The following is a 26,759-nucleotide window of genomic DNA, read 5'->3' as shown; positions in this document are numbered from 1 at the left end:
GACATACTAGGGGGATTAGCACCAAAACGCTAAGACCTACCTACTCTGGATTAAGGAATGGATTAACTAAAAGTTAAATCCTATGGATTTGTAGTGTCATGGCAACAACTAGTTGAGCGGCACTACTATGGATTCTGATAGAATTGAAATATATTTTTATGGTGTCACGATATGAGCATGAATCTCAGAGTCGTTGGCTAGGGAGCGTATATGCATTGGGATGCATAGCTGGCTATGATGGTTAGATGTGTACCCTGTTAGGTCTAGGTAGTCATGCCCACCTCAGGTGCGTTTTGCATGGTGCCTTTTAGTCAGGTTGAGACGGGCCTGTAGTCCAGTGAGAGTCCTGTAGTATGATTATATATTTATATCTACGGACTATTAGTTATTGTTGAATTGGTTAGGATGTACATGCGTATTGAGTCTCTGTTAGGATTGTAGTAGGATAGAACTAGTTCGTGGGCCTGACCCACTTCTATTTTTCAGGTGTTCGACAGTTTCAGTCGTAAACTTAATCGTGCTGAGCAGAAACTGTTACTCACTCTTCCGACTACATAGGATGTTCTTTCTTATTTTAGTTTCGGTTTTTAATTCTATAAATTTATTTAAGTTTGGGATGATTAGAGTTCCACTAGATGGATTCCCGAGTTGTACGGATTTGAAGAATTTAAATGATATTATTATTTAAAGTTTGAAGATTTTTATTTTGGATTTATTTCAGCGTGTTATTAATTTATTTTTAATTCAATTTTTTTTTATTCCTGCTTGTTTATATATTGATTGTCTGATATCCCTCGGATCTGTACTCGGTCTTGATCACCCGTGACTCTAGAATCGAGGGGTATCACAACAGTGCTGAGAAATGCTATAGGGAAGTAATATATAGTGAATAAAGTTATTCAAAAAAAAAATATATATATATATATATATATAAGGTAATGTGCACATAACACCCCTATAGTATGAGATTAGTAGCATATTTACCCCTTGGGCATTTTCGGAAGACTAAAAGGGTAAAATGTGTATTACAACAATAATTTAGGGGTGTTTATTGTACAAAGGGGTAATTTTGCACAATTGCAAAAGATTATGGATGTTTATTGCACACTTTTTTAAATAAGTGTATATATATATATATATATATATATATATATATATATATATAGAATTTGAATTTTTTTACTTAAACCGAACACGAGTAACAAAATGAGCTGCCCAAGCCTGTTCCAAGACTTGCACCCGTACTTCTCCGGGAAATTATTGTGAAGTATATGATTTTGAGTTAATCACTAATTGACACTAAATAAGTATGTAAGCTTTATTTCACTTTTTTATTTTTATTTTTTATTTATATGCCAGTTAATGATTAATTGGGATGAATGATCTTGATACCATATAATAATTTCTCTACTACTCTTTCCTCGAAAACCAATGGAAATTCACTGGCACGTTTAGGCGCGCATGTATATGACTACATGAGCTATATATGTTTTAAAATCATAAAAGTCTTCTCCAGAATCTCCACATCAATTAACGTGTTATATATCCCTTGTAGAATGTATGTATTAGTACCACAAGCTGACTTATAGCATTAGTTAGTAGTGAAGATACTAATCATTTGTGTCTCTTTCCTTCTTACTTTGGCGATAGTGGTATGGAAAGAAATTTTAAATATACCTTCTATGGTGGGTCCGCATAAAGCTTTATTTCAGACTTTAATTGTTTTTCTAACTTCAAGACAAGCAAGGGAAATTAGGAATATTAAAAAAATATTACATTTGGCTTTGAATTGAGACAACTATTTTGAAACAAACAAAATAGTTACAAGAGTAGTGTTTTGGGGCTAATCAAATTAGAATACAGTAAAAATTGTCCTATTAGGAATAGGGCCCAGCGCAACTAACCCTGTCTAGAAGGGATGGGTTATAGAGTTCAAAAGTCAGACATATTTAACTAAATTTACGTGAATATATTATGATAACATCATCTCTTATTCACATAAAATAATAAGATAAATTTGACATAAACTGAATTCAAGAAACCATCTGTTGTTGATAAACTGAATTTGCAATTAAAGTTGGAAAAACTATGCAAGAAATTAATTGAAGAATATGAATCAGGTAATTACAAATTGTTTACCATTTACTTGTTAGCAATTCTATAACTATGCAATCTTTTTCATATTTTATTATTTTGCAGTCATAACTGAGGTTGAGGAATTTTTGAGTGCAAGTTTGGATCTTAAAATTTCAAGGCTTCAAATTTTAAACCTAAGTAAATTTAGTACACACCCACCATTACGAGTAAGTAGCATGACAGGGGAGCAAAATTGTTTCTGTAAATTTGGAAGAAAAATCACCATAAAAAAAACAGAGAGGTAGGAAACCATAAAATTAACCTTTCAAGGAAGAAAGCAAATCAAGCAAAGGCAAGTGTGGCGAATCCAGCCTTGTCGATAAATGATAAGTGACAAACACAAAGGGTTTTGCTCCTTCACTCACTGCTGCAATAATGATAGACTAAACAGACCACTGAAACTCTCTCTGCCCAATATTTTACACTACATAACACTTTAGAAGTCTCTCACTTGAAGCATGACAACAAACACATTTAAATCTCAACAACACTGAATTGCCCTATATTGTCTTCTTCAGCAGGTTACGATAGGAGCTATATATGTTATTGAATAAGAGACACTTAAATTGGCCTTGCCATGTGCAATAAAATGCAATGTATCTTACAACAATCTTGGCATCATCCTCACCACACAAGATAAACAGGACAATGGAATACAACACGCAAATGATAAAATTGAAAATTCAAAGTGGAAAAAAATAACACAAGAACATAAAAAATAAAAAGATACAAAAATGCTCAGGAGGCTAAAGATCCAATATCAAGCAGTTTTCCTAGTGTCATCATGTGGAATGGATTTTGCAGAGTCGGCCTTCGTTTTGATAACTCTGTGGAGACTTCTTTCATTGTTGGCCGAGATTGGGGACTTGCATGCAAGCATGCAAAAGCTAGCTTGGTGATAAAGACTAATTCCGCTGCCATTTGTGTTGTTGAAGGTGAAAGACGTTGATCCAACACATTCTTCAAGAGTATATCTCAGACAACCAATGTCGGTGGCGATAATGATGATGATGATAGAGAGGAGACGAGCTCACCTGGATGCTTTCCCATGATCACTTCTACTACCAGCACTCCAAAGCTAAAAACATCACATTTCTCATTCAGTTCCATTGAATAAGCAAGTTCTGCAAAGCAATGAATAAAGGACAAAAAAAGTAAAGAAAAATCTGAGATAAATTTTTTTCCAACAATCATTGTTCAACATAACTATAGAACACAAAAAGGTGAGGATCAAGAGGTACAAAAAATTGGATATTTTCGCCATTTAGGCTAAATTATCTTTTATGAACGAGAAATTGGAGATGAGGTTAATCATATATCAAGGTATGATGGGCTAAATGAATTAAGAAGTGCATCTAGTGTATTGTGTAATTAGTGTATTCCATTTAGATTGAAAGAGTTGTTTTATAGAACAACAATTGAACCAAAATCATTTAAAATAATGTAAGAGGCAAAATTACCTGGAGCAGCATACCCAAAGGTCCCCGCGAATGAAGTCCAATTGGAAGAGTTTGGATTTAGAAACCTAGCACTGCCAAAGTCAGAGATGTGAGCCACATTCAAAATCTAACAAAACATTCTTGCTTGATATGTCCCGATGAACTATAGGAGGCGAACAATCATGATGCATGTAACACAAAGCATCTGCCACTTCTTTTACCACATTCACTCTCTTAATCCATCCACACTCTGAGGCTTGTTGGTCACTGCTCAAGATCTTTTGCAAACTTCCCCCTTCCAAGAACTCGTAAACCAAAAACGAGTGTCGTGGGTGCGAACAAAAACCATAAAGCCTCACAATATTCCGATGACGTATTTCTATTAATGTTCGGATTTCACTTGTAAAACCATTTTGATCATTAGCCCGTGCACCATCATCTTTCTGGGCATGAAGTTTCTTCACAGTAACAACTTGACCACTCGGCAACTGAGCTTTATAAACACTTGCTAATCCTCCTACCCCAATGCAATGATCAGAGCTGAAGTCCTCTGTTGCTTCAATGATGTTTTCATACACCAGTTTTACATCATAGCTCCATATTGCAAATAAATTCTCATTGTTTTCTCTTCTTGGCTCATTTTCTACACTGCCCACTTTGGGGTAAAGAAGATAAAAAAATCCCAACAACCATAAATGAAATAAGTAAAATGCCTAAAAGAGGGACTATAATCAAAATTACAAGTTTGTTGCTCTTCTCTTCCTTATTACCATCATTGGTCATTGTGGGGACGCAAGCCTTCAAACCAGTGGCATTGCCGCACAAAGCTTTGTTATTACTGAATGCATTAAACGGAGCCTCTTGAAAGGCTTTATTTTTTGGAATAGGACCCTGCAACTGATTGCATTATACATCAACAAAAGTCAAACTTAACATACCTTCAAAAGTGAATGGAATGGATCCAGAGAGCTTATTGTGGGAAAGATTCAATGCTTCCAAGTTTCCCAATTGACCAAGCTGGTGTGGTATTTCCCATTTTAGTAAATTATGGCTGACATCAAGGTTTTCAAGAGAGTGTAAATTGCCTATGCTAGAAGGAATACCTTCAGTAAGAACATTTCTGCTAAAATTCAAATACAATAGTTTCACGCACTCTCTTAATCGTTCAGGAATTGAGCCACTTAGATCGTTTGCTGCCAAGTTAAGACGTGCCAAGTCTGATAGCCCACCAATTTCCAAAGGAATGCTGCCTGAGAGTCTGTTGTTGCTTAAATCAATGTCTATCAATAAGGTTAACCTTTCTAAACTCTTCGGAACTTTTTCGACGAGATGGTTTGAAGAGATGTCAAGTACACGAAGCTGAGTTGCATTTCCCAATTCAGGTGGTATCTCACCAGAAATATTGTTGTTGGAGACTTTTAGGCTTGTTATATTGTGGCACTGGCCCCATTTACCAGAAAGCTCACTGTACAATTTATTATCACTTAAATCGATATAATTTAAGTTTGGATATATGCCGAAATCATTTGATATATTTCCAGAAATTTGGTTTCTTTCAAGCCTAACTCTGAATAAGCTAGTGCAACTCTTCAAGTTGTTAGGGATTGGACCTGTGAGATTGTTGCCAAATGCAGTGAACTTTACAAGTGTTCCACCACGGCATATGTTATGTGGTAAATGACCAGTAAGCTCGTTCACACTCAATCGCAATTCTTGCAAATGGGTAAGATTATTCCACTCTATAGGTATAGTTCCAGTGAATTTATTATATGCTAAGGATAGATACTCGAGGGATTTCATCCTTCCTATTTCTCGTGGGATAGAGCCAAATAATTGATTTTCGGACAAATCCAGATTGACAAGAGACCTCAACATTCCAATTTCTTGAGGGATGGATCCTAAAAGTTTGTTGGTAAAAAGATATAGAGTGGTTAAGTTGACCAAGCTCTTTATCGAAGCAGGTAATGAACCTGAGAAGTTGTTCCTGTATAACTGGAGTTAGACAAGAGACCTCAACATTCCAATTTCTTGAGGGATGGGTCCTGAAAGTTTGTTTTTTATAAAGATACAGAGTGGGTAAGTTGACCAAATTATTTATCGAATCAGGTATTGAACCTGAGAAGTTGTTTTTGGACAACTGGAGATCTACAAGAGACCTCAACATTCCAATTTCTTGAGGGATGGGTCCTGAAAGTTTGTTGTCATAAAGGTATAGAAGGGTCAAGTTGGTCAAGTTCCACATTGTAGCAGGGATTGGACCTATGAGATTGTTCCTCGCCAGTGACATTACACTGAGCGACATCAGTTTCCCTATCTCAGACGGAATTTCTCCAGAGAGAGAATTTGCAGACAAGTCAAGATAGGTGAGCTTGGAAAGGCTAGTGATGTGGTTGGGGATTGTCCCGTAGGGTGAATTGTTATAAAGATAAATGCGACGGATATGAGGAAAGCATGAGAAGTTAAGATAGTGAAGTGTACCTCTTAAACCAACACTTTGAAGGCGTATTTGGGTGACACTTCCGTTACCCTTCTTGCAATGAATCCCAACCCAATTGCAAGGGCTGCTGCTGGTGTTTGGAGCCCAAGAGGAGAGAATTAGAGATTGGGTTTGATTGTGAAGACTGGCTTTCCACTTTAAAAGAGCCTCTCTTTCCTTTTCTCTAATTGGAGCTGCAGAATAAGAAGAAGAAGAATCATAAGCAATGAAATCAGAAAAAGAAAGCAACACTGCAAGGATGTTGATAGAAATGAACAAAATGTGGAATTGCGGGTTTGTTACTAGGGATTTCTTTGCGGATTTATTTGTTATATGAGTATGAGCTACAAGAGGGCCATGGTTGGGTGGAGCATGGAGAGGTAATCAATTTATAGATTGATTGGGCTGACCCACTGTCTGGGAAATATCTTTGCTTAGATGTGTTTGAAAAATCTCAATTTTGGATCTTTGTTTGTGAAACCTGAGTTCAGAACAAATGAAATGGTTCGAGAAATGTTTCAACATTTAGAAGTCATTGAGAACCAAGCTGCCATTCTGGCTACTAACCTTTTTTCTCTTCGTACCCTCAAGGGAAATATCTTTGACACCCACTTGGGCATAAATATTTTTCTAATAAAATTAAATTTTACACAATGAAAGAGTTCCTTGCAGGTTGAGAAATGCATGTTTTTGCTGTATTTTCACTGGGGGAAACAGAGGGTTGGAAATATGTTAAATAACAAGTAACAAAACCACAATGGAGAAAGAAATGTTAAAAGGGGTTTCTTTTGTTCCAAGGGAAAACTACACTTACGTAAATTTAGGAACCTTAAATAATAAATTGGTCTATTTTTAAAGTTAATTTTTCAATTCGGTCGAGTTAGGTAAAATAATTACATATGCATAAATAACTATTTTTTATGTCCAAAATACTCTCCAAACTCTTATTTCAAAATAACAAAATATCCTTCCTAAATCAAATAATTCTTTCATTCATAAAATTTAGAAAAACAAGATTTTTGAGTTAACTTTCAACTTGGCATTTTTGCATATGGTGTCTATATTACCAAAATAAATAAAATAAAAAACAGCATATATATATATATATTTGTGCAAAAAAACTTTAACGGTATATCATCTATATCGATTCAAACCTGAAAATGTCAATTTAGAAATATACAAAAAAAATTAGTGAAAATTCATTATGTATAGAATTTTTTATTTCGGTAAGTGGAAATTCATCATATATATATATATATATATATACATATTTACACATATAGTACACACGCACAATAGAGGGAGATCATGAAAAAATTAAATGGTTGCTTCAGTAAATGGTACACCAGCAATCATTTTTATTTATTTATAAAACAAGTGTAATTAATTGAGCCAAAAAATTGATGATCATCTCAAGGCATGCACCACAGCAAAAACGATTTATATATTCTTGAGTTTAATTATATTTTTCTTTTTAGGGATTAACCTTTGATTGCCCGCATTTTTTACCATATGGAATCTTTTTTATTATTTGTATAAGTTCTCGTGTGTGTGTGTGTGTGTGTATGAAAGTTGCAGCAATATGATTCAAAGTTAAAGGAAATATCTTATTTTCTTAAAATTTTCAAATAAATAAATTATTTATAGAAAGTACTTAATTTTAGGAGAATAATTTTTAGTATTTTAGAATAAGTATTTGGAGGGCACTTTGGACCTAAACAATAGTCATTGATGCATATGTAATTATTTTACTCAATTCAATCAAAGTGAAAAATGAACTTTTAAAATATACTATTTTGTTATTTAAGACTCCTAACTCTATGCAAGTGTAGTTTACTTGTATAATAAAACATGTAAGATGCCATAAAATCTTAGACCATAGGTCTTGGAATATGGATCATCTCCTTCATCACCAGGATGTTAACAGGACACAAGTGTAACACCACATGTTTTTATCCAAACTCATCTTAGGAACAAAATTTAGTCTTGCTTGGTTTGTCACTCAATTATCATTGTCAAAAATTTAGAAAACAGAAATTGTTATCAGAGAACTAGAGAAGACTGTTATTTGGAAGGGACTATTTTTTTATTTTTTATATTTTTTAATCGAGTGTTTGGAAAACAGTTTTAGAAATGGTTAACTAAATAAATTTTTGTACAGCTTTCTAATTTTCTGTTCTGAGAAAATAAAATTCTATAAGAAAGAAAACTTTATTAAACAAGTCCTTTTTTTTCTAAAATCTTTCTCCTAGTAGATTTTATTTTAAATAAATCCTTACCTATTGGAATATTTAATATAACAAATAACAAATATTTCTATTAACTTTAGAGTTACAAATCCTTAAATAAAATTGATGTAGGACACTTTTAGTAGGTTTTATATTATTTTTTATTTTTTAATTTTAAGAAGTTTAATTTTATGTTTTTAATTTCCTTCTACAATTAGTTTCTTTATATTTTTAGTTTTGTTTCCTTTTTTTTTTTCCCCCTTTAGGAATTAGTTTCTTTTAAAGTTTTAGGGCTTTATTTTATTATAAAACACATGCTTGTGGATTCAGTTTACCTATCTTGGGGATTCAGATACCCCTTGTTCTATGTGAACGCATTTATCTCTTCCGCTTAAAATCACTCATTTTCAAATTTATCTATAATCATATTAGAATACATTCAAATCTGTCCACGGAGCAGACTGTAACCATGTCAAGACGTGCCAGATTAACATCCATGCCTTAAGAAAGATTTGATAAATTGGAAAATCAATTTCATGGAAACAGTTTTTTTATTTTTTTTATATGATCTTATAATATGGTTTAGCCAATAAGCCTGTTACTGTAACAGAAGCAATTGTCTTGAATTATTGTCTCCAAAGGACAATTAACTAATTTATTTTAGATAACAATTTTTAGTTTTTTCGACACCCACACGCCGAGAGAAAACAGAGAATTTGATATTTTGTAAAGGGGTTTGTTATTAGTTGCTTTATACATTGTAAATAACAAGTACCAAAGCCACAATGAAGAGAGATGTGTTTAAGAGATTGGATTTATTGGTCCCAAAAGTTTTTGAACATTCGGATTCCAAGGTTTTTTTCGGCTGTTTGGCTGGTAAATATATCATTATTCTTAATTCAATAGAAATTCAATGGTTCCTATGTTGGGCATAAAATACAAATATGACTATAAAATCAGACAAGTTGACCGACTTTTAGTGATGGTGATGCCGCATGTGTGGACTAAGTTACACCAGAAGTGAACGGTCACCACCATTTCTAAAATTCTAACCCCTCCATTACTCATCAAAATTAATTTTTCAGGACAAGACTTATCTACTCACTCTTGAGTAGGGCATTTCTACTGAATCACAAATGCACATAGTTTGCAATTGTAAAATTAAGAAAGTGTGATAAGTAAGGAAATCGGAGAGGGTGATTAAATTTTATTTCAAAAAAATTATTGCTTTTATTTATCACTTTCTTGACTTTGTAATTAGGTTTTATTTGTGCATTTGTGATTGGATCACATCAGCGGTATTATTCACATGTGAGTAGGCAACTCTTGTCTAATGTATTAGTACCACAAGCTGACTGACTTTTAGTGATGCCGTGTGGAATAAGTGAACAGGGCAGCCTTCAATTACTCTTTCATTTTGTCCTGCCAAAACTACATGGCTCAAAATCTTATGCGACGTTTGGTCTTCCGGTCTCATATGGAAATGTATTTTTGGTACCTACCCCATTTAATTATGGACATCAAAAAAATTTCGGACCAAAGATTTGCACCCTTAATTTATTAATTTGAAAATAGTAAATACTTCAAATTTGATCAAGGAACAGTTAGAACACCAGTTGTGTTAGTAGAAAGGAGAGATGGTGGTTCCAAATCCTCTCCTGTTCCTGTTCCTGTTCCGGCCGGTTCGGATGTGTGGCCCAAATTGGGCCACGTCAATTAAAAAAATTTGGCCCACAAAAAGTTAACTCAGTGATTATTGTAGTGTATATGTTACTGTATATGTTAGTGTATGTATATATTATACTGTGTATTTATACTTGCATATATTTAAAATTTGGGGAAATTTACTGAAATATACTTAACATTCAAAAATATCCCAAATTATCCTTCATTTTCTAGGTCGGAAGGAGGACTTAGAAAACACGATTGAGGAGCGATTGAGGGGCGATTCGAGGACTTCGAATTTATCCGTGCCACTTCTTCTAATATTCTTTCTTATTATGCTCACCCAATTTTTGTTCCTTGTTTCCAAATTTACAATTTCTTTCCAACAGTGACGAATCGCCTCTTCGAAATATGTAATTTTCTTTCTTGTTTTTCTGTCCCGATTTGTCTTCCTTCTTTCCAAATTTACAATTTATTTCCGAAGGTTTGATTGAACGTCGGAGAAGAGGAAGCTACAGTGACGAAGGTATAGCGCCTGTTCTGAATCTTCTTTATTCTTCTCTCCCAAAATATAGAAAGAAATAAATTGATCTTTCTTACATTATCCCAGCTTTCGTTAATTTTACAAAAGGTTTGATTGAACGGCGGGGAAGAGGAAGGTGCAGTGTTGTGTGGATGATTTAAGGCTAAGGAAGACGAAGCTACAGTGTACTGGTTTTGTAAGTGAATTTGTGAATCGTATGACATTGTGTTTCATTAGTTTTGTCTGGTTATTCTTGAAGTATTATTAAATTGTGAAAAATTGAATCAGAAATTGTGAAAATTATATTAATAAATTGTGAAAAAGTTGTTATATTCTATATTATATGTTATGTTTTAAACTTCCAATTTAAGATGTTAGAATAAAATTCCCATTGTATTCCTATAATGCAGTGTTTTAATCGTGATAAATACTACAATATATTTGGGATATTCTATATAATAAGAAATAGAGCTTTTACACTTCCAATTTAATATGTTAGAATAAATTTTCCATTGTATGAAATTTAAGTTTACATTGAGGAGAGTTATGATTGTTCATTATAAATAACTGAACATGGTTGTAATGTTTTTGAAAATAAGCTGAAGACCTTCTCATGATTTCCCACAAAGTAATGCTCCCACATTTCATCATTGTCAGTTACATAAGTGGGAAAAGTAAGGAAACAAATAAACAATGAAGTAAAAAATAACCTGTTGAGTAAATTATATATATATATATATATATATATATATATATATATATATATATTAATAAAAGAGTAAAGGAGAACGAATTCAGATTCTTTTCACCACAACCTTCTGTTGTTGTTAGTTGTAACAGTGATTTGGATTTGAAAGCGGGCATCTTCTCATGTCTATTGACATTGTTAGTGTATATGTTAGTGTATGTATATATTATACTGTGTATTTATACTTGCATATATTTAAAATTTGGGGGAATTTTCTTAAAATTTTGTTGACTGACAATTGGTGGAAAGGTTGTTTATGCATAATAGAGTGTGCTTTGCTATGCTGTAAAGATTGATTTAGAAATGGGTCGCAAGAAGTCGATAACTCGCAAGAAAGGTCCTTTACGAAAAAAATTACCTATATGGGAAAAAAAAAAAAATGGACAATGTCGTTGATCCGCCTCCTTCTTCTACCCTTCAATGTATGATGTAAAGGATGCGGAATCAATCTTCTTCTGCGGGTTGTACACCTCCCCCCCCCTAAATCATCTAGTCCTACTCGTACTCGCAGTCGTCCTTGTGATGAGGATTATAATGTTCAGGACGACGAAGAGAATTATGATGCATAGCCAAGCAATAGCGCATCAGTCAATAATATGTGTCGTGGAGGAGGAGTTTACCTATTGTTCAAGTAAGTATACATTCATTTTAGTATTAATGTTAAGAATAACATTTGTATCAATTATGGTTCTCTGTTGAGCAAATATAATTTTCAGTTGTCTGAAAGTTTAGTAAATATTTGATGCAATATGTTTATCTTTGAAATGATAAGTTGTGAAATAAGTTGTCAAGCATATCTATTGAATTGAAATGCTAATAACTTTGTCACTGTAGCTTCCTCTTCTCCGACGTTCAATCAAACCTTTGGAAATAATTTTCAGTTGTCTAAAAGTTTAGTAAATACTTGATGCAACATGTTTCTTTAAAATGATAAGTTGTCAAATAAGTTGTCAAGCATATCTATTGAATTGAAATACTAATGTTGATTTACTGATATTGTGTGTATGAGGGCTGCTTTCATGAAGGAGTATCAACAAGTCCATGGGCCAGTGAAAGGTGGGGATAAAAAAATATCCGAATTAAAATGCAAGGAAGCATGGAATGGTATGACCATGGTGGAGAAGCATCCATATTATGACGAAAAAAGATTGCGTGATTCAGAGTTCAAAAGCTGTGGAGGGTTACTAGTGAACAAAAAGAAGAAGGAGAAGGTAAGCTAGGGAGTTTGATTAAATTTTTAATATAATTTGTTATTATTTTCATAACATAATATGAAGTATAAAAGAATACAATTGATGGTTCCTTACTGCTAGTAAAATGAAATTTGTAATGTGACGTTAAATTTATTGGGAAGTTGCAGGTTCAATACAAGGTGAAAAGTGGGTGGAACAAATGCTCACTCTCCAAATTTATTAACACGGTATGTACACTTGGAGACGAAAAGAGGAAGGATATGGCAGATATAGGTTTTGGCAATTTGCTGAACCTAAAATGTGACCATTTGTCTACCTCACTCTTTGATTATATAATTGGGCATTTGGACATCAAGAAACGACGCATTCAACTTGAAGATAATCAATATCTACCAATAAATGCTATTGATGTCCAGAAAATCTTTGGCTTGCCCGCTGGAATTAGGGACGTTCCTATATGTCAGCTTTTTAAAGCCGATTGAGTAACTGAAGGTGCATATCGAAGTGGGCTGCATGTAAATGATCTGATGGAAAGGGTACAACAATGTGAGCCTGACGATGATTTCAAAAGAGCTTTTGTTCTTTTTGCATGTGCGGCTTTTCTAACGCCTAATAGGCGTTATAGTGCGCATGTGAAAGAATTAAAGGCAGTGGATAATGTCAATGAAATCAAGTCGTACAACTGGTGTACCTACGTGCTTGAAACTTTGGTGGCTCACTTGGGTGAATCTGAAGGAGGTGGAAAAATGAAGCACAAGTATATTGGATGCGTGCTCTTCTTGCAGGTAAATAATATAAGCTACTTATAATTTGCAATTAACTTTATAATTTATGTCATTACTATGAGTCATTACTGATTAAAGTCGGTACTTTTTAAATCAGTTTCTTTATCTGATGAGGTGTAAAGTGGAATACCCCTGTTATCCCAACATGGGCGAAATAAGCAGTCTTCAGTTTTGGGACACAACCCTAGTACGGGAACGCTTCAAATGGGAGTTGAAAATGGGAGGTTTTGGAATGGGTGAGGTATGACACTAAATTTTACAAGTATTTGAAAATTCCCAATTTATGTTGTATATGACACCGTTTCCTTGCTTACATACATTTGGTTCGAAATATTTATATGGAACAGTTAATTCCTCTCAAGGCGAATGTGTCCCACTATCCGTCATCGTCGTGGTGTGGAGGTGAAAAAGACAACGGTAGTTGTTCGGAAAGTGAGGTTGAGGTAACGATATATTACTTTACGGTTAATGAGTATGAATGAAATTGTAAATATGCAATTGATCAGTGTTTAATCCTTAAAATTTTGTATACAGCGTTGTGTTAAAGAAATTCGCAACGAAATGGAAAGAGAAGCAAAAAATAGGAAAACGTTGAAGAGAAAGGTGGAAAAAATGGAGAGATTGATAAGGAAAAAGTCGAAAGGGGCCAGAGGAAAACCGAGTGTTTGTACAGTAGATGGGGGAGTGTCCGTTGAGGACAAAGATATGGCACAAAATTCTAAAAATGAAGATGAGAGGGAAACATTTGACGCTCCTGTTGACGCAGGTGAGGCACCAAAATTTTATGGTACAGATCATGCCCACTTTACTCCCAACAGCAATGACATACTGAATGAGGATGAGAGGACAGAGTTGAATGACGCTGTGGGCCTGGCTTTGGAGGAGAACATAGGAACAGCACATATAACTCCCAGTTGTCCAGTCATTGATATTTCGTCCCAAACTTTATATGGTAAAGGGAAGGATGCAGTGAGAGAAATCAGAAGAGGTAGCATGAGCAGAAACCTAGCAGCATACTTATTCTCTCCATGGGTATCGAGGGATACTAAGAAAATTCAATTGACTCCAAAGCAGAAGAAATTATTGAGTTATGCTGCTGTGCGAGGTGGTGATCAAGATAAAGGGTAAGTGTAACCCACATTTCTGAATTTCCTAAGTCCATATATTGTTGTTCATTGTATTGTCCTTTGGGCCTTATTATTTACTAAAACCAATTGTATTACAAAACGTATAGTTCAATTCTTTGATATGTATTTTAACGGTTATGATATGATGAACTTATGACAATTTCATCTGAATTTAGATGGTCAAATTCTAGGCAATACTGTTGAACGAAGAGCAAGGAGCGAAGCTGCGACACTACTATTTTGATAGTTGCGTTGTCTAGTTTATGAATCAACACAATGTTATTAAATATGACACTGCAAAGGAGCGCATGCCTTTGATAAAAAAAAAAGTATGGGAACAATACAAACGAGTATGTAAGCTTCAAGATTCGACGGTGTTCAAGGATTCCGAGCTGGTTAGTTTAATGATTTTATAGTAATTTATTGTGCATTACAGTAATGTAGAAGATGTTTTAAGTACGAATGAATGAATCGTCCTATTTTTGTCCAATATGTTTTGTTGTCCCTAACTTTATGTTCATTACCGTATAGTTATTCTTCCCTGGAATCATTGACAAACATTGGTTTCTACTCGTTGTCAACCGGCCCAACAAAGTAGTGGACTACCTATGTGGAATCGGACGACCGCACAGATATAAAGCATTTGGGGATTATGTGGTAGACATCTATCTAATGAAATCAACCCGATTTGTTAAAGTTTGGTTTATAAAAAATGCATACTTACTTCAGGTTGATGTGTATGACAGAATGAGTTTGTTGCAGTTACCCTGGGGGAAGAGAATTGGCCAGCTTACATAACAAAGACAGACCATAAAATCCCTCGGCAAGATGATCCGTATATAAACATATATTTCAATACAAGTGCATAATTATTTTTTCTTTCACCGTATCTTAAATCTAATATTATCCCTTGCTGAGTACATCACTTAAATACTGTTTGCATATCAGGAATACTTATGGTGTGATGGTTATGAGGTACATGCAGTTCTGGAATGGCATTAACTTCAATGAGAAATTTTGTGTAAGTAGTGTTATCATTATTATTTATATGTATGTGTAAAATATGTAAAAGGTACAAGTTGTACTATTGTTTGGCAATAACATTTTTTTATATTGCAGGTACAGTCTAAGCCAATGCGTTCTGAGTTCCTTGTGCAACTATTGGATCATCCGAGGAATAGAGTTCGAGAGGAGTTGTATAAGGCTGCCAATGTTGAAAAAGGAGATGATTGATGTCAATGGTGTATTTATAATGAAGATTTTGAGAGTGGGTGACTTAGGCGCTGCTTGGAATGAAAGTAGGTAAACACAATTCACACTCTTCATGAAACTCATCATCTTTCACAGGTACTGCCATAATAACAAATATTTCGGTTTAAGTATAGATGAACATACAATATGAAAAATTAAATTAATAGACCTAAAAATTGCCTTAACCTAATGAATATTTGCTGAACACAGATAATTATGAACTTGTGAACTAAGCTCTTTTTTGCATCAACAAAGACAAGCTTGAATTTCTTTTAATATATCTCTACTTTTCGAATGAATACAACAACATTCATGATAATTAATTGCTTGTTCATTTGTCAAAATGCATAAGGTGACCATTTTGATGGAGTATGAAGCAGATTTTGATCTTATCCATGAAGGAAATACTACCAGTATGGTGTCCTACATTAAATTGATTTTATTGAAGTAAGCAAAAGAAGTTATGGCGTCATCATGCAGGGTGTTGCCAAGTACATTTTGGAGGAGGAGTTGCTGGTTATTGAGGGAATGGTGTAGGTTGTTGCTACCTAATTTTGGAATCAAGTAACAGATCTTACAAATTAACTAATTATCATTTCAATGAATGACATGTTATGTTGCATCGAAAAGCTAAAATGCAAAGTTTTTTATTGATCAGTACTTGACAGTGTTAGATGAGCATGTCTTGATCAACTTAAAGGCAAATATTATATGCTCAATTGTAGATGATTATGTATAGGTGTGTTTTTTTGTATGCCAAAATGGACCATCACATAATTCAATAAACTGGTTCTTTATATGCCTTTCTCCCCATCTCCTCTCCCTCTCCGCTAATCCATATCCATAAGAATTGTGTGATTATTAGACATCTTATTTCCATGGAGTGTCTGTTAATTACAGCACATCTTTTGATGGTACATCATTTTAATATAGAAATCTAAGATAAGGGGTTCAACTAACTGAATAATGGAAGCTATGTTTTTTGGGAGTGTCAACGGTTAGATAAGAACATAATTTTGTTGTCTTCTACTATTATATTGAGTCCGGTAGCCCTTGTACTGTTAATGTTGCAATCTAGATTGTAGAATTGCACAATGTGCAAAACCTTTGGTCTGCCTCTGTGTCGCTTACCTTTTAGGCAAACAACTCTTCCTCTTTTAACAGGCGCAACATTGGGTGTACGTTAAATATGTGCATACAAACTTTGTCTACTTTCACTAATTTTATTTAGATGAACTTGTGGATTCAGTATCCTAATATAATTACAATTTGATGTCTTTCTATATCTAAGATTTCTGTATTTATGCATATATTTTTAGTTTTCTTTCTTCATCATTTTTAATTTGCATAATATAATCTTATCTCCCTTCCTCAATCTCATCAATCTACAACCAGATTCTTTAATGTGAATCAGATTATAACATGTTAAGACCTTTTTGAAGTTCATCTTTGGGTTGGTTGAGTTTTTTCTGCCTCATTATATATAGAACCATGCTTTCTTATGAAATAGAGATGTACCAACTTGTTTGTATCTTTTACTCTTGTTTGATTTTCTACCTTCAACTTTCAGGTACGATCCTTCAACTGGAATTTGTTTGGTATGGATTTCTATGCTGTCCTGGAAGGGCCAGGTTATCGACTGTGGGCGTCGTCGTAGGTACAAGTCTACCGTTCGATTCCAGCACAGGGTCAGAAAGGAGGATGCCATGAAGTGGTTTGAAGTGAAATATGAGGGACTGATCCTGAACAAGTCCTAGAATATTTAGGGTTAGCTCCAGAGTATCATTAGACCTTACTTGTGTTGTATGGGGACAAAAATTTAAGGACGCTTGCTTCAGTTCATAGTTTTGGAATATGTCTTTTATCTCCTTTATAGACCAGAATATATTTCTACTTAACAAATTTTGTAATTCACCAAAACCAAATTGTCACCTATTTTTTATGGTTTACTTGGAAGCTAGTTAATTGTTATTGGGATGATTTTATCCAATTGTTTGTTGTTTAGCTTTTGTTATGTTCCAGACCCGGTTTGATTATGGGTGTTATCGTTATGTGCTAATCCTATACAACTCTCAACTAATAATTTATGCAAATACATATATTTCATTTATTCTTATATTTTTAATGTCGTAATAATTTATATAAAACATCCCAATAAATTTGTAAGACAATGTCCAAGGGCCAAAGAAAAATGTCCAAATATAACTCTCAACTGATTCATCAATGTAGTGTGACACTAATTAGAAAAATATAAGGATAAATAAAACATATATGTATTTGCATAAATGTATCAGTCAAGGGATCCACTTATGCAAATACACATGTATAAGTTATGGTCATAGTTATATAGACATTGTCGTGAATAATTTGTAAGAGAAATCCCAATGAATTTGTAATTTTGTTGACTTTAGGGTTTACTTATGTGACGGGTATAATTGAAATAATTTTATGTAATTGTTGTTTGCTAAAACTTGAGAAGGACAACTATTCGTATATGTTGATAAACTTGTACAAACTGTCATTCCAAATTTATAGGGAACATCCACATCATCCATGAGTGTAAAACCCAGAAATTCATAATCACATCACAGGTGAAGAAAAATTATTACAATTAACAAAAAACATAAGGCTGTCATAAAATACCTAAACTTTGCTAGCAGCTTCACATTTGTATTGCTGGCTTCGAGAAGTCTTACAGTTGAAGCATACATTGGAGTTTCAGAATTTAGATCTTCCACATCATTCACCAAATTTATGTCTTCTCCCATGGACTGAGAAAATGGTGATTCATGTGAGTTAGTTGAAGTTGCACTTTGAACAATGTTGGTTGAAATAGGGTAACATCATTCCCAGAAGCCGCAACATTCGTGGCGTTCCTTCGGACATACATAATACAGCTTTCCTTTGTTTTTGCCTTCTTTCCCTGTGACTTTAATGTCTGCCATATTATGTTCATCTCGACACCAACAACTTTTATTGATATACCTTAAGTCTTGTAGGTGGTTGGGTGGAAGATGGCATCTGGAAGTCGAAAATAAAACATAAGATCAAATTAATACGAAATTAATAGGCTGCAATATAAGTTGAACATGAGTAAAAAAAACAGCGAATACAATGGGAAAAATAAAAAATAAAAACAAACACGCCTGCAAACAAAGAAGAAGATTGTCGATCCATATACATACATTCGTTGGCCTGAAATATCTTCGACTTGCACGAGTGTTAGATGAGGAAGCCATTGTACTTTCGTGATTATACATTCCAATAACTGACAAGGTGTATTTCACTAAGACGCTTCAACGATGAAGAAGGATGGCCCGGGAAATTAGGAATTGCAATATAGGAAAGTCCAAATTTATAGGGCTTGTATTTGTAACGTTACCAAAGTACCAAAACGGTCACTGATAGCCGCCACGCAACGGTAACCCATTTGGAGTTTTGTATTTCAAAACCTCATAATTTGATCACTTGACAATTTAAACAAATTTTGTAATTTCTACATATACATCGGGTTGCAGTATTAAGTGAGGATAGTAAGGACATATAGACATTTTGATGAGTACTGAATATAGTTCAGTAGAGGGAAACAATATGTATACCGAATACAAACAATAAGCCAAAATAAGTATGTCATCTTTCAAACCCTAATTTATTTTAACAACACCATAACTTGTATGTCAAGTCTAATACATGACATTTATTTCACATAAACCATTCAAGGGCTTTTACAACGAATTTTATGATTCTATATAATTACTTGAAAACTTTCCTTGCAACACCATGACATTAAAATCACACCAACAACGATGGCAAGTAATGACTTCTTCGTTAAGAATCCAGCATCGCCAGTTTATGTGGTTGCCTTCTTCACAACATTGAGGGATATGTTCAAAGAATCGACTATTGCAGCATTTCCCCATTTGAATCAGTGTAAGCATTTTTTTTCACGCAGTTTTCAACTATCCCCTGAGTTGTTCATTTGTCCATAGCACATTTAATAAATTAATTCCGGCCTCCTTATGTACTTCGTCTCCAAACAATAACGCAATACACATGACATATGTACACTCAAATCCACCTCTACGCAGGAATGCCAACCCTTTGCTTTGGCTATACACAATCCATTCAACCTACATCAACCACACGAACATATATTTGTCTAAGACATTTCTAAAGTATTAATTTATGAAAATTAATATTTAATATAAAATGGTAGAAATCGTACTACACCCCTTATAAACCTTGCATCATTATTCCTACACTCAAAACAATATTGTAAGTAGATACGTCTCTCTCTAATTACATGATGTGGGCCCTCACTTGCTAGTATTTGCTCTACTACATCATAATGTTCCCATGAAGTGGTCCAAGGTGCATTTCCAAGTTGTTGCATTTCCCTAAATAAATTAAATCTCAGAATGGTAAAAAACCAGGCATCAAAACTTCAAATGCAATATTTTACAAATAACTCACCACTTATACTTGTCATGGTAAGACTTGAAACATATGGCATCAATTTGGCCAATGACGTCATGAATCAAATTTTCCATCTTTATCTCCATAAGAGTTGTTGAATACAAATATTTTTTTTAAGAGGAGTCCAATTTCAAGACAAGTTAAATAAAACCGTCTAAATATGTAGCCCTTCCTTTAAATGGTAACCCTTCCTTCAAATAGTAACCCCCCTTTAAATGGTAACCCTTCCCTTTAAATGGTAACCATTTAAATGGTACCCGCCATATTGTATTACATTAAATGGTAACTGACATAAATTCATTACCTAGTCGATTCACAATTCATTGTACATAGTAATTGAATAATATATTCATTTTTCCAACCTTTAAATGGAAACTGCCACACTGACACCAATTCATTACCCATTATAAGGATAAATAGAATATATGTATTTGAATAAATGGATCTGTTCAAAGTTATACTCGGATTGTCTTACAAATTTATTGCGATGTTTTCTATAAACAAGTAATGATATAAAATATTAAAATATTGGGATAAATTTTACATATGTATTTCCAAGTTGTTGCATTTCCCTAAATAAATTAAATCTCGGAATGCATGATAAAAAACCAGTAATTTAATGATAAAAAACCATTAAATCTTGGCGAACCACGTCATCAATCATATTTTGCAGCTTTATCTCCAAAAGAGTCGTTCAATCTTTAATGTTTTTTTGAGAGGAGTCCGATTTGAATACAAGTTAAATCTAACCGTCTAAATATGTAGCCACACTGACACCAATTCATTACCCATTCTACGTAATTCTCTCTCATAAAAAAAAAAAACAGATTATGATTCACACAATTCAGAAAATAAGAATATTATCGTAAACTGATGTTCTGAAAGTATCACGCATAATGAAATATAAAGTATCACCCATAATGAAAGAGTTACCACTTCATATAATATGTAACTTAACCATTAATGCCGATTTATATTTGTCTTACATATCCAAAGAAGTACAAAACAACCTAAACCAAACCACCTGCATGGCTCAGGGAGCCCAATTGATTGCATAAATTATGTATAAAAATATAACGATAAACTAAACATATGTATTTGCATAAATTGATCTGTTGAGACTTATATTTGGATGATTTTTCGTTTGGGGCTTGAAAATTGTGTTACAAATTAATTGGGATGATTTCTATAAAATTATGTATAAAAATATAACGATAAACTAAACATATGTATTTGCATAAATTGATCTGTTAAGACTTATATTTGGATGATTTTCGTTTGGGGCTTGAAAATTGTGTTACAAATTAATTGGGATGATTTCTATAAAATTATGTATAAAAATATAACGATAAACAAAACATATGTATTTGCATAAATTGATCTGTTTGAGACTTATATTTGGATGATTTTCGTTTGGGGCTTGGAAATTGTGTTACAAATTAATTGGGATGATTTCTATAAAATGATAACGAAATTATGTATAAAAATAAAACGATGAACTAAACATATGTATTTGCATAAATTGATCTATTGAGACTTATTTTTGGATGAATTTCGTTTGGGGCTTGGAAATTGTCTTACAAATTAATTGGGATGATTTCTATAAAATACTAATGAAATTATGTATAAAAATATAACGATAAACAAAACATTTGTATTTGCATAAATTGATCTATTCAAAATTCTATTTGGATGAATTTCGTTTGGGGCTTGGAAATTATCTTACAAATTAATTGGGATGATTTATATAAAATGGTAATGAAATTAGCTATAAAAGTATAACGATAAATAAAACATATGTATTTCCATAAATTGATCTGTTGAGTGTTATATTTGGATGAATTTCGTTTGGGGCTTGGAAATTGTCTTACAAATTAATTGGGATGATTTCTATAAAATGGTAACGAAATTATGTATAAAAATATAACGATAAACAAAACATATGTATTTGCATAAATTGATCTGTTGAGACTTATATTTGGATGGTTTTCGTTTGGGGCTTGGAAATTTTCTTACAAATTAATTGGGATGATTTCTATAAATTGGTAACGAAATTAGCTAAAAAAATATAACCATAAATAAAACATATGTATTTGCATAAATTGATCTGTTCAGACTTATATTAGAAATTTTTTTGGATGTTTGACATATATTATAAGGAATATATGTATATAACTAATAGGATAGATGCTACATATGTATTTGCATAAGTGGATCACAATGTTGTTGCATTTGTATTCTATTAATTTGGCCCTTGCAAATATTTTCAAGGCATTTCCATCAATTCAAATACTTGAGTTAGAATCATAAGTCAAGAGTTAATATTTCATAAGAAATGATGAAAACCACTTATTATGCATTTTCATAATGCAGAAAATTATACAAATTTGCCCAACCCCCCCCCCCCCTCCCCTCCCATATTGTTATAAAACCCAACAACAATTAAGCAGAGTTAAATAAACAAAATAAGTTAAAACAATGTGAAATACAAGCAGAAATGATTGTCAACTATGAAAGAGTCGTTCAATTGGTCGGTCCATCTCCTCAATTGGCATTTGGGACGTTCGCCTCACACTCGATTCGCAATTGTTTAAATCTGCTATCTTTCAAAATGATCATGCCACAAAATGCAATCAAATTAGATACCATGACAACAGAGAATAAAATTTAATAAAAAATTAAACTGGTATGAATTGTGTTGATGAGGACAACTACGTACCTTATTACTTCTGAAACCATCAGTGAAGCAATCATCATGTGAATAATTGGTATTGGAATTGCATGAATCAGCAACAAAGGTCTGCAACATTATATATTTTTCAGGATATATTATAAACAATCAATTAAAGAATTATGCAACTTTGTATATTGCAATTTATATGTTGGTTCCACCTTAACAGTAAACTTGCCTGGTTAGTTAATGGAGTAGTTAGTTCAGCAGGCAGTTGCAAAAACCTTCTGTAATGCATTACACGTTGTGGTGACGTCACATAACTTTCTTCACTGAGAAATTCAACTGGAATTTCACAGCCCTACAAAATAAATGTTGTAAAACATTTGACCACATATTAACTTCTAACCATAATGAACATGTTAAGCAGCATGGGAAGCTGCGACAGAGAAAATTGAAGAGGTGGATTGGGCTGCCATATGTTGGACTGGGGGTAGAGCTACATCGTCTATTCATTCAGTCTTAGTTATGCAAAGACTAGTTATTAGTCAGGAATTCTTCCAACAACAACCCTTTGCATTGGCAGTAAGGTGTTACCTAAGTTATAAACAAGTTCAAACAGATTGCATGATAAGATTGCATGATAAGATTGCAAGAGTAGCTAAGGATCTAGATAAATGTAACTTATGGGACGTTTTAGATGTGATGGGAGTTCATCTCCAAGACATTTTGTAACTTTCCATTGCTTAGTAGTTTAGGTGTTTGAGAGGGAAACATTTCTAGGACTATGTTTTGTTTTTATGAGGGTATGCCATCATTTCTTTCCATGTATTATTTGTTTATATTCAATAAACACCTATCATTTAGGGGGGGGGGGGGAATAACATAAAACAAATGTTAAGCAATGTGCTGAAAATAGTTATGCAACAATACTCACATTCACTAACACGTGGTAGGGGATTGTTCCACTATGACTACTGCCACGTGCCTCTCTTGATTGAAGGGCTTCATTGCAATTCTACAACACAATTATGAGAATTATTACGTATGCATAATTTAATACACAGAACTGGTATTACTTATGAAACTACTTGGACAACAGTAAGGGGATAAAAGTACCTAAAGCTAAACTATTTGTTTCATTGATTTCGTCTTAGTGCGACTCTTTAGCTCCATGGTCAGTTTTCCTCTTAAATTTTTCTTTCCGTGTATCTTTACACTTGAGACCATTGGGGATTTTGTCAGTATTTCTGTTCGTACCGACATATTGGTTTCTGCCTTTACCACCAGTATAAATTCTATTCCTCTCAGCAAACCTACGCCTTCAACTTGATTGGGCAATTTTTTTCCACTCCATGGCTTTCACTAATAAATCATTATATCCGTCCTTATCCTTCGATACAATGGACGAAATTTCAGTCAGAATATGACAAAGTACCCTATGCCGTCTCCTAACCTCAATTTTTGGATCAGCTTCGTGAATCACTTCACCGGAAAGATTTTCCTCCAAGCTGCCATCTCTTACAGTTCTACTCCACCTTCTTAATATATATCGACGAGGCAATGTATTGGCGAACATGGAGTCCTTTAGGATTTTCAAACTATTCCTACACATAATACCCTCCCCTTCAAATTTACAACAAGAACATAACAATTCATCTTCTGCTGTCCTCCTCACGTTGCGTTGCATTCCATCCTCACCAACGACTTTGTAAACACAGCCTCCGTTGCCATCGATGGGACTGTAACCAATGATCCTCTGACTGGTAGCAGCTGCTAAGAACTCCTGGAAAATATTAAATATAACCTTTGTGTACAGGTTTGCCGCCTCTAGTAATATGTTACAGTTTGTTTTCAGTTGAGGTAGATTATGGAGCAACCCATACTTGGCTACATATTCCTTGTAATGCTTGTCGGACAACAACCTTTCAAAGTGTGTGAAGAAATTTGGAAGAATCAGTTGCCTGGATAAGTACGCCTTCAAGCAACCATTGAAGCTTTCACTCAGTTGTGTGCTGTGGATACCCGCGGACTAGGTATGTTTAATAAATGCCATGGCCCATCTATGTTTCAAAGCAAAGAGATTTGTAAGCCATGTGTTACCGACAACACCATTTTTCGTTATCATTAAATTCCATTCCCTGGTAAATTCTTCATCCTCCTCAATTTCAAACATTAATTTTGATAACACCTTCTTAAAGCCTTGCGCATGTCTAAACAACAACCCTAGATGCTTCTATGCATTTTGCATTAGGTGCCAAACACACAGATAATGTTTTGTCCCTGGCATCACCTACAAAAACTATTTTCTGTAATATAACTACGTAAAAACATGTACCACACCCTACACAATTAAAATTTGGAAATGCAAAGAGTGGAGATCTGAATTAAAATCACATGCGCCAATGCCTTTCCCATTGCAGCATCTTGATAAGTGAAGATCGTCTTTGGCGCTTTACCGAACATTGCTTTCAAAAATGTTTCAAACAACCACACAAACGACTCTGCTGTCTCGTCATACATGAACGCTATTCCAAACACAGCAGTCTCCCGGTGATGATTCAACCCCAAGAAACTGGACAGTTGCCATGTACAACTTTGTATGTTGTGTCAAAACTTACAACATCTCCAAAATTGTAATAATCAACTATCATTTTTGAATCATCCCAGAATATGTTAGTGATCATTTGATCACTATCCAATTGGAATGCATAAAAGAAAGATGGATCTTCACAAGACTGAGTCTCAAAATAATTCATTAGCCATGCTGCCTCTCTATATTCGAGCTCAGTTTGTCTTCGGGTCCTTATATGGTTTAGTAAATCCAACTTCATGTACCCGACTGATTGTTTTCCACCAGTTTGCCTTCCCATCAACTCATATGAATTGTAAGGGCTTATTCCTGAATCAGAAGCCAATTCCAAATCAATGGCCTAAACACGGCTAATTCTATGCTGGGATGGCAGCATGTGCATGTATTCATCAATCATCAATGGATGGTTGTGGCTTTCAACAAATTTTGTAACTTCCAACTTATGCGTATACTTGGAAACTTGTATAAGCATTCGAGCAGGGCAACCAGTTCGTGTTTCGGCCCTGGGAGTCTTTGTATTACTGTCCCGAATGTCGTCACCCCTGAAACCCTCCTTGCAGCATGTTAACAATCTCGATGACAGTTTACCAGTCTTCTTGCTCTTATTAAAATACTCTTTGTGGATGCTAAAACCAACTCGACCAGCATATGAATTATAGAAATCATATGCCTCTTCTTCAATTTCAAACTTCATACCTATTCTTGGTTTCCATTCTACGACACCTGCCCCTGCAATAGGAGCGTTTTCTGTATATGTGGTGTCTTCGATGTTATTTAATACCTCTTCCATTCCAATAATTGAAATCAGAAACCTATAATATATAAAAAATACATTTGAACGAAGGGCTGTGTTGCAGGTATGGATTATTAATTGGAAACATTTTCTGACCTACTACCATTATTCAAGATAATATAATGTATCAGGGCAAGGAACCAACTTTCTCAACTGCACATATTTTAATTTTGCTACAAATAACAAAATAAATGACTTATTTATCTTTTTCCCAGTCAAACATGCACTTCCAACCTTTTTGGACCTTCTATTTTCATAAAAATTACAACTTTGTTCAATTATTCATTTAACTTTTTCCAAATCAAATATGAACTTGCAAACTTCTTTGGGCTTATTTTGAGAAACACTACAACCATGTTAAGTTAGGGGTATAAGAAGAAACAACAATACGAATTGGAAAAACATTTCCATGTCATGCAACCAAGAGTAGTAGTGTGATGTAGCTAATTATGCAACCAAACAACATCCTAACTAATTTGAGAAATTCAAACAAAGACAAACCAACAACAAACAAATACTAAAAGAGAGAATAGGAAAAAAATAAAACATTTGTAGAAAGTGCACATGTTATTAGCCAAAGATAACTATACCAACAGCCTAGAACAAAAAAGAGAATAAATTTTAACCCAAAACTCAAAACTAAATACATAAAAAA

At 33.8% G+C, this 26,759-nt stretch overlaps 1 protein-coding gene and 1 pseudogene across 1 annotated transcript; both read right to left on the bottom strand.

The window, feature by feature from the left end:
* Positions 1–2,679: 2,679 nt before the first annotated feature.
* LOC132274317 (MDIS1-interacting receptor like kinase 2-like) lies at positions 2,680–5,587 on the bottom strand (annotated as a pseudogene).
* A 19,692-nt stretch (positions 5,588–25,279) lies between these two features.
* Positions 25,280–26,101, bottom strand: LOC132272815 (protein FAR1-RELATED SEQUENCE 5-like). The gene is made up of 2 exons (XM_059773899.1): positions 25,834–26,101; positions 25,280–25,620 (listed from the first exon to the last, which is right to left on the bottom strand). Exons 1-2 carry the CDS (start codon positions 26,099–26,101, stop codon positions 25,280–25,282), a joined length of 609 nt encoding a protein of 202 aa, XP_059629882.1.
* Between the last annotated feature and the right edge of the window lie 658 nt (positions 26,102–26,759).

The sequence above is a fragment of the Cornus florida genome, unplaced genomic scaffold (genome assembly GCF_030987335.1).
Source record: "Cornus florida cultivar Cherokee Brave unplaced genomic scaffold, ASM3098733v1 CherokeeBrave_3.0.0_Hap2_Chr09, whole genome shotgun sequence".
Classification (NCBI taxonomy): Eukaryota; Viridiplantae; Streptophyta; class Magnoliopsida; order Cornales; family Cornaceae; genus Cornus; species Cornus florida.
The sequence above is the reverse complement of the archived record's forward strand: the minus strand, read 5'-3'. Positions and strand labels throughout refer to the sequence as shown.

Excerpts from the sequence above, each read along its gene's own strand:
- LOC132272815 (XM_059773899.1), bottom strand. The coding sequence starts at position 26,101 with ATGGAAGAGGTATTAAATAACATCGAAGACACCACATATACAGAAAAC. Across the intron at positions 25,621-25,833 it reads GGGTGACGACATTCGGGACA|GAATAAGCCCTTACAATTCA; the intron begins GTAATACAAAGA and ends CTTCTGATTCAG.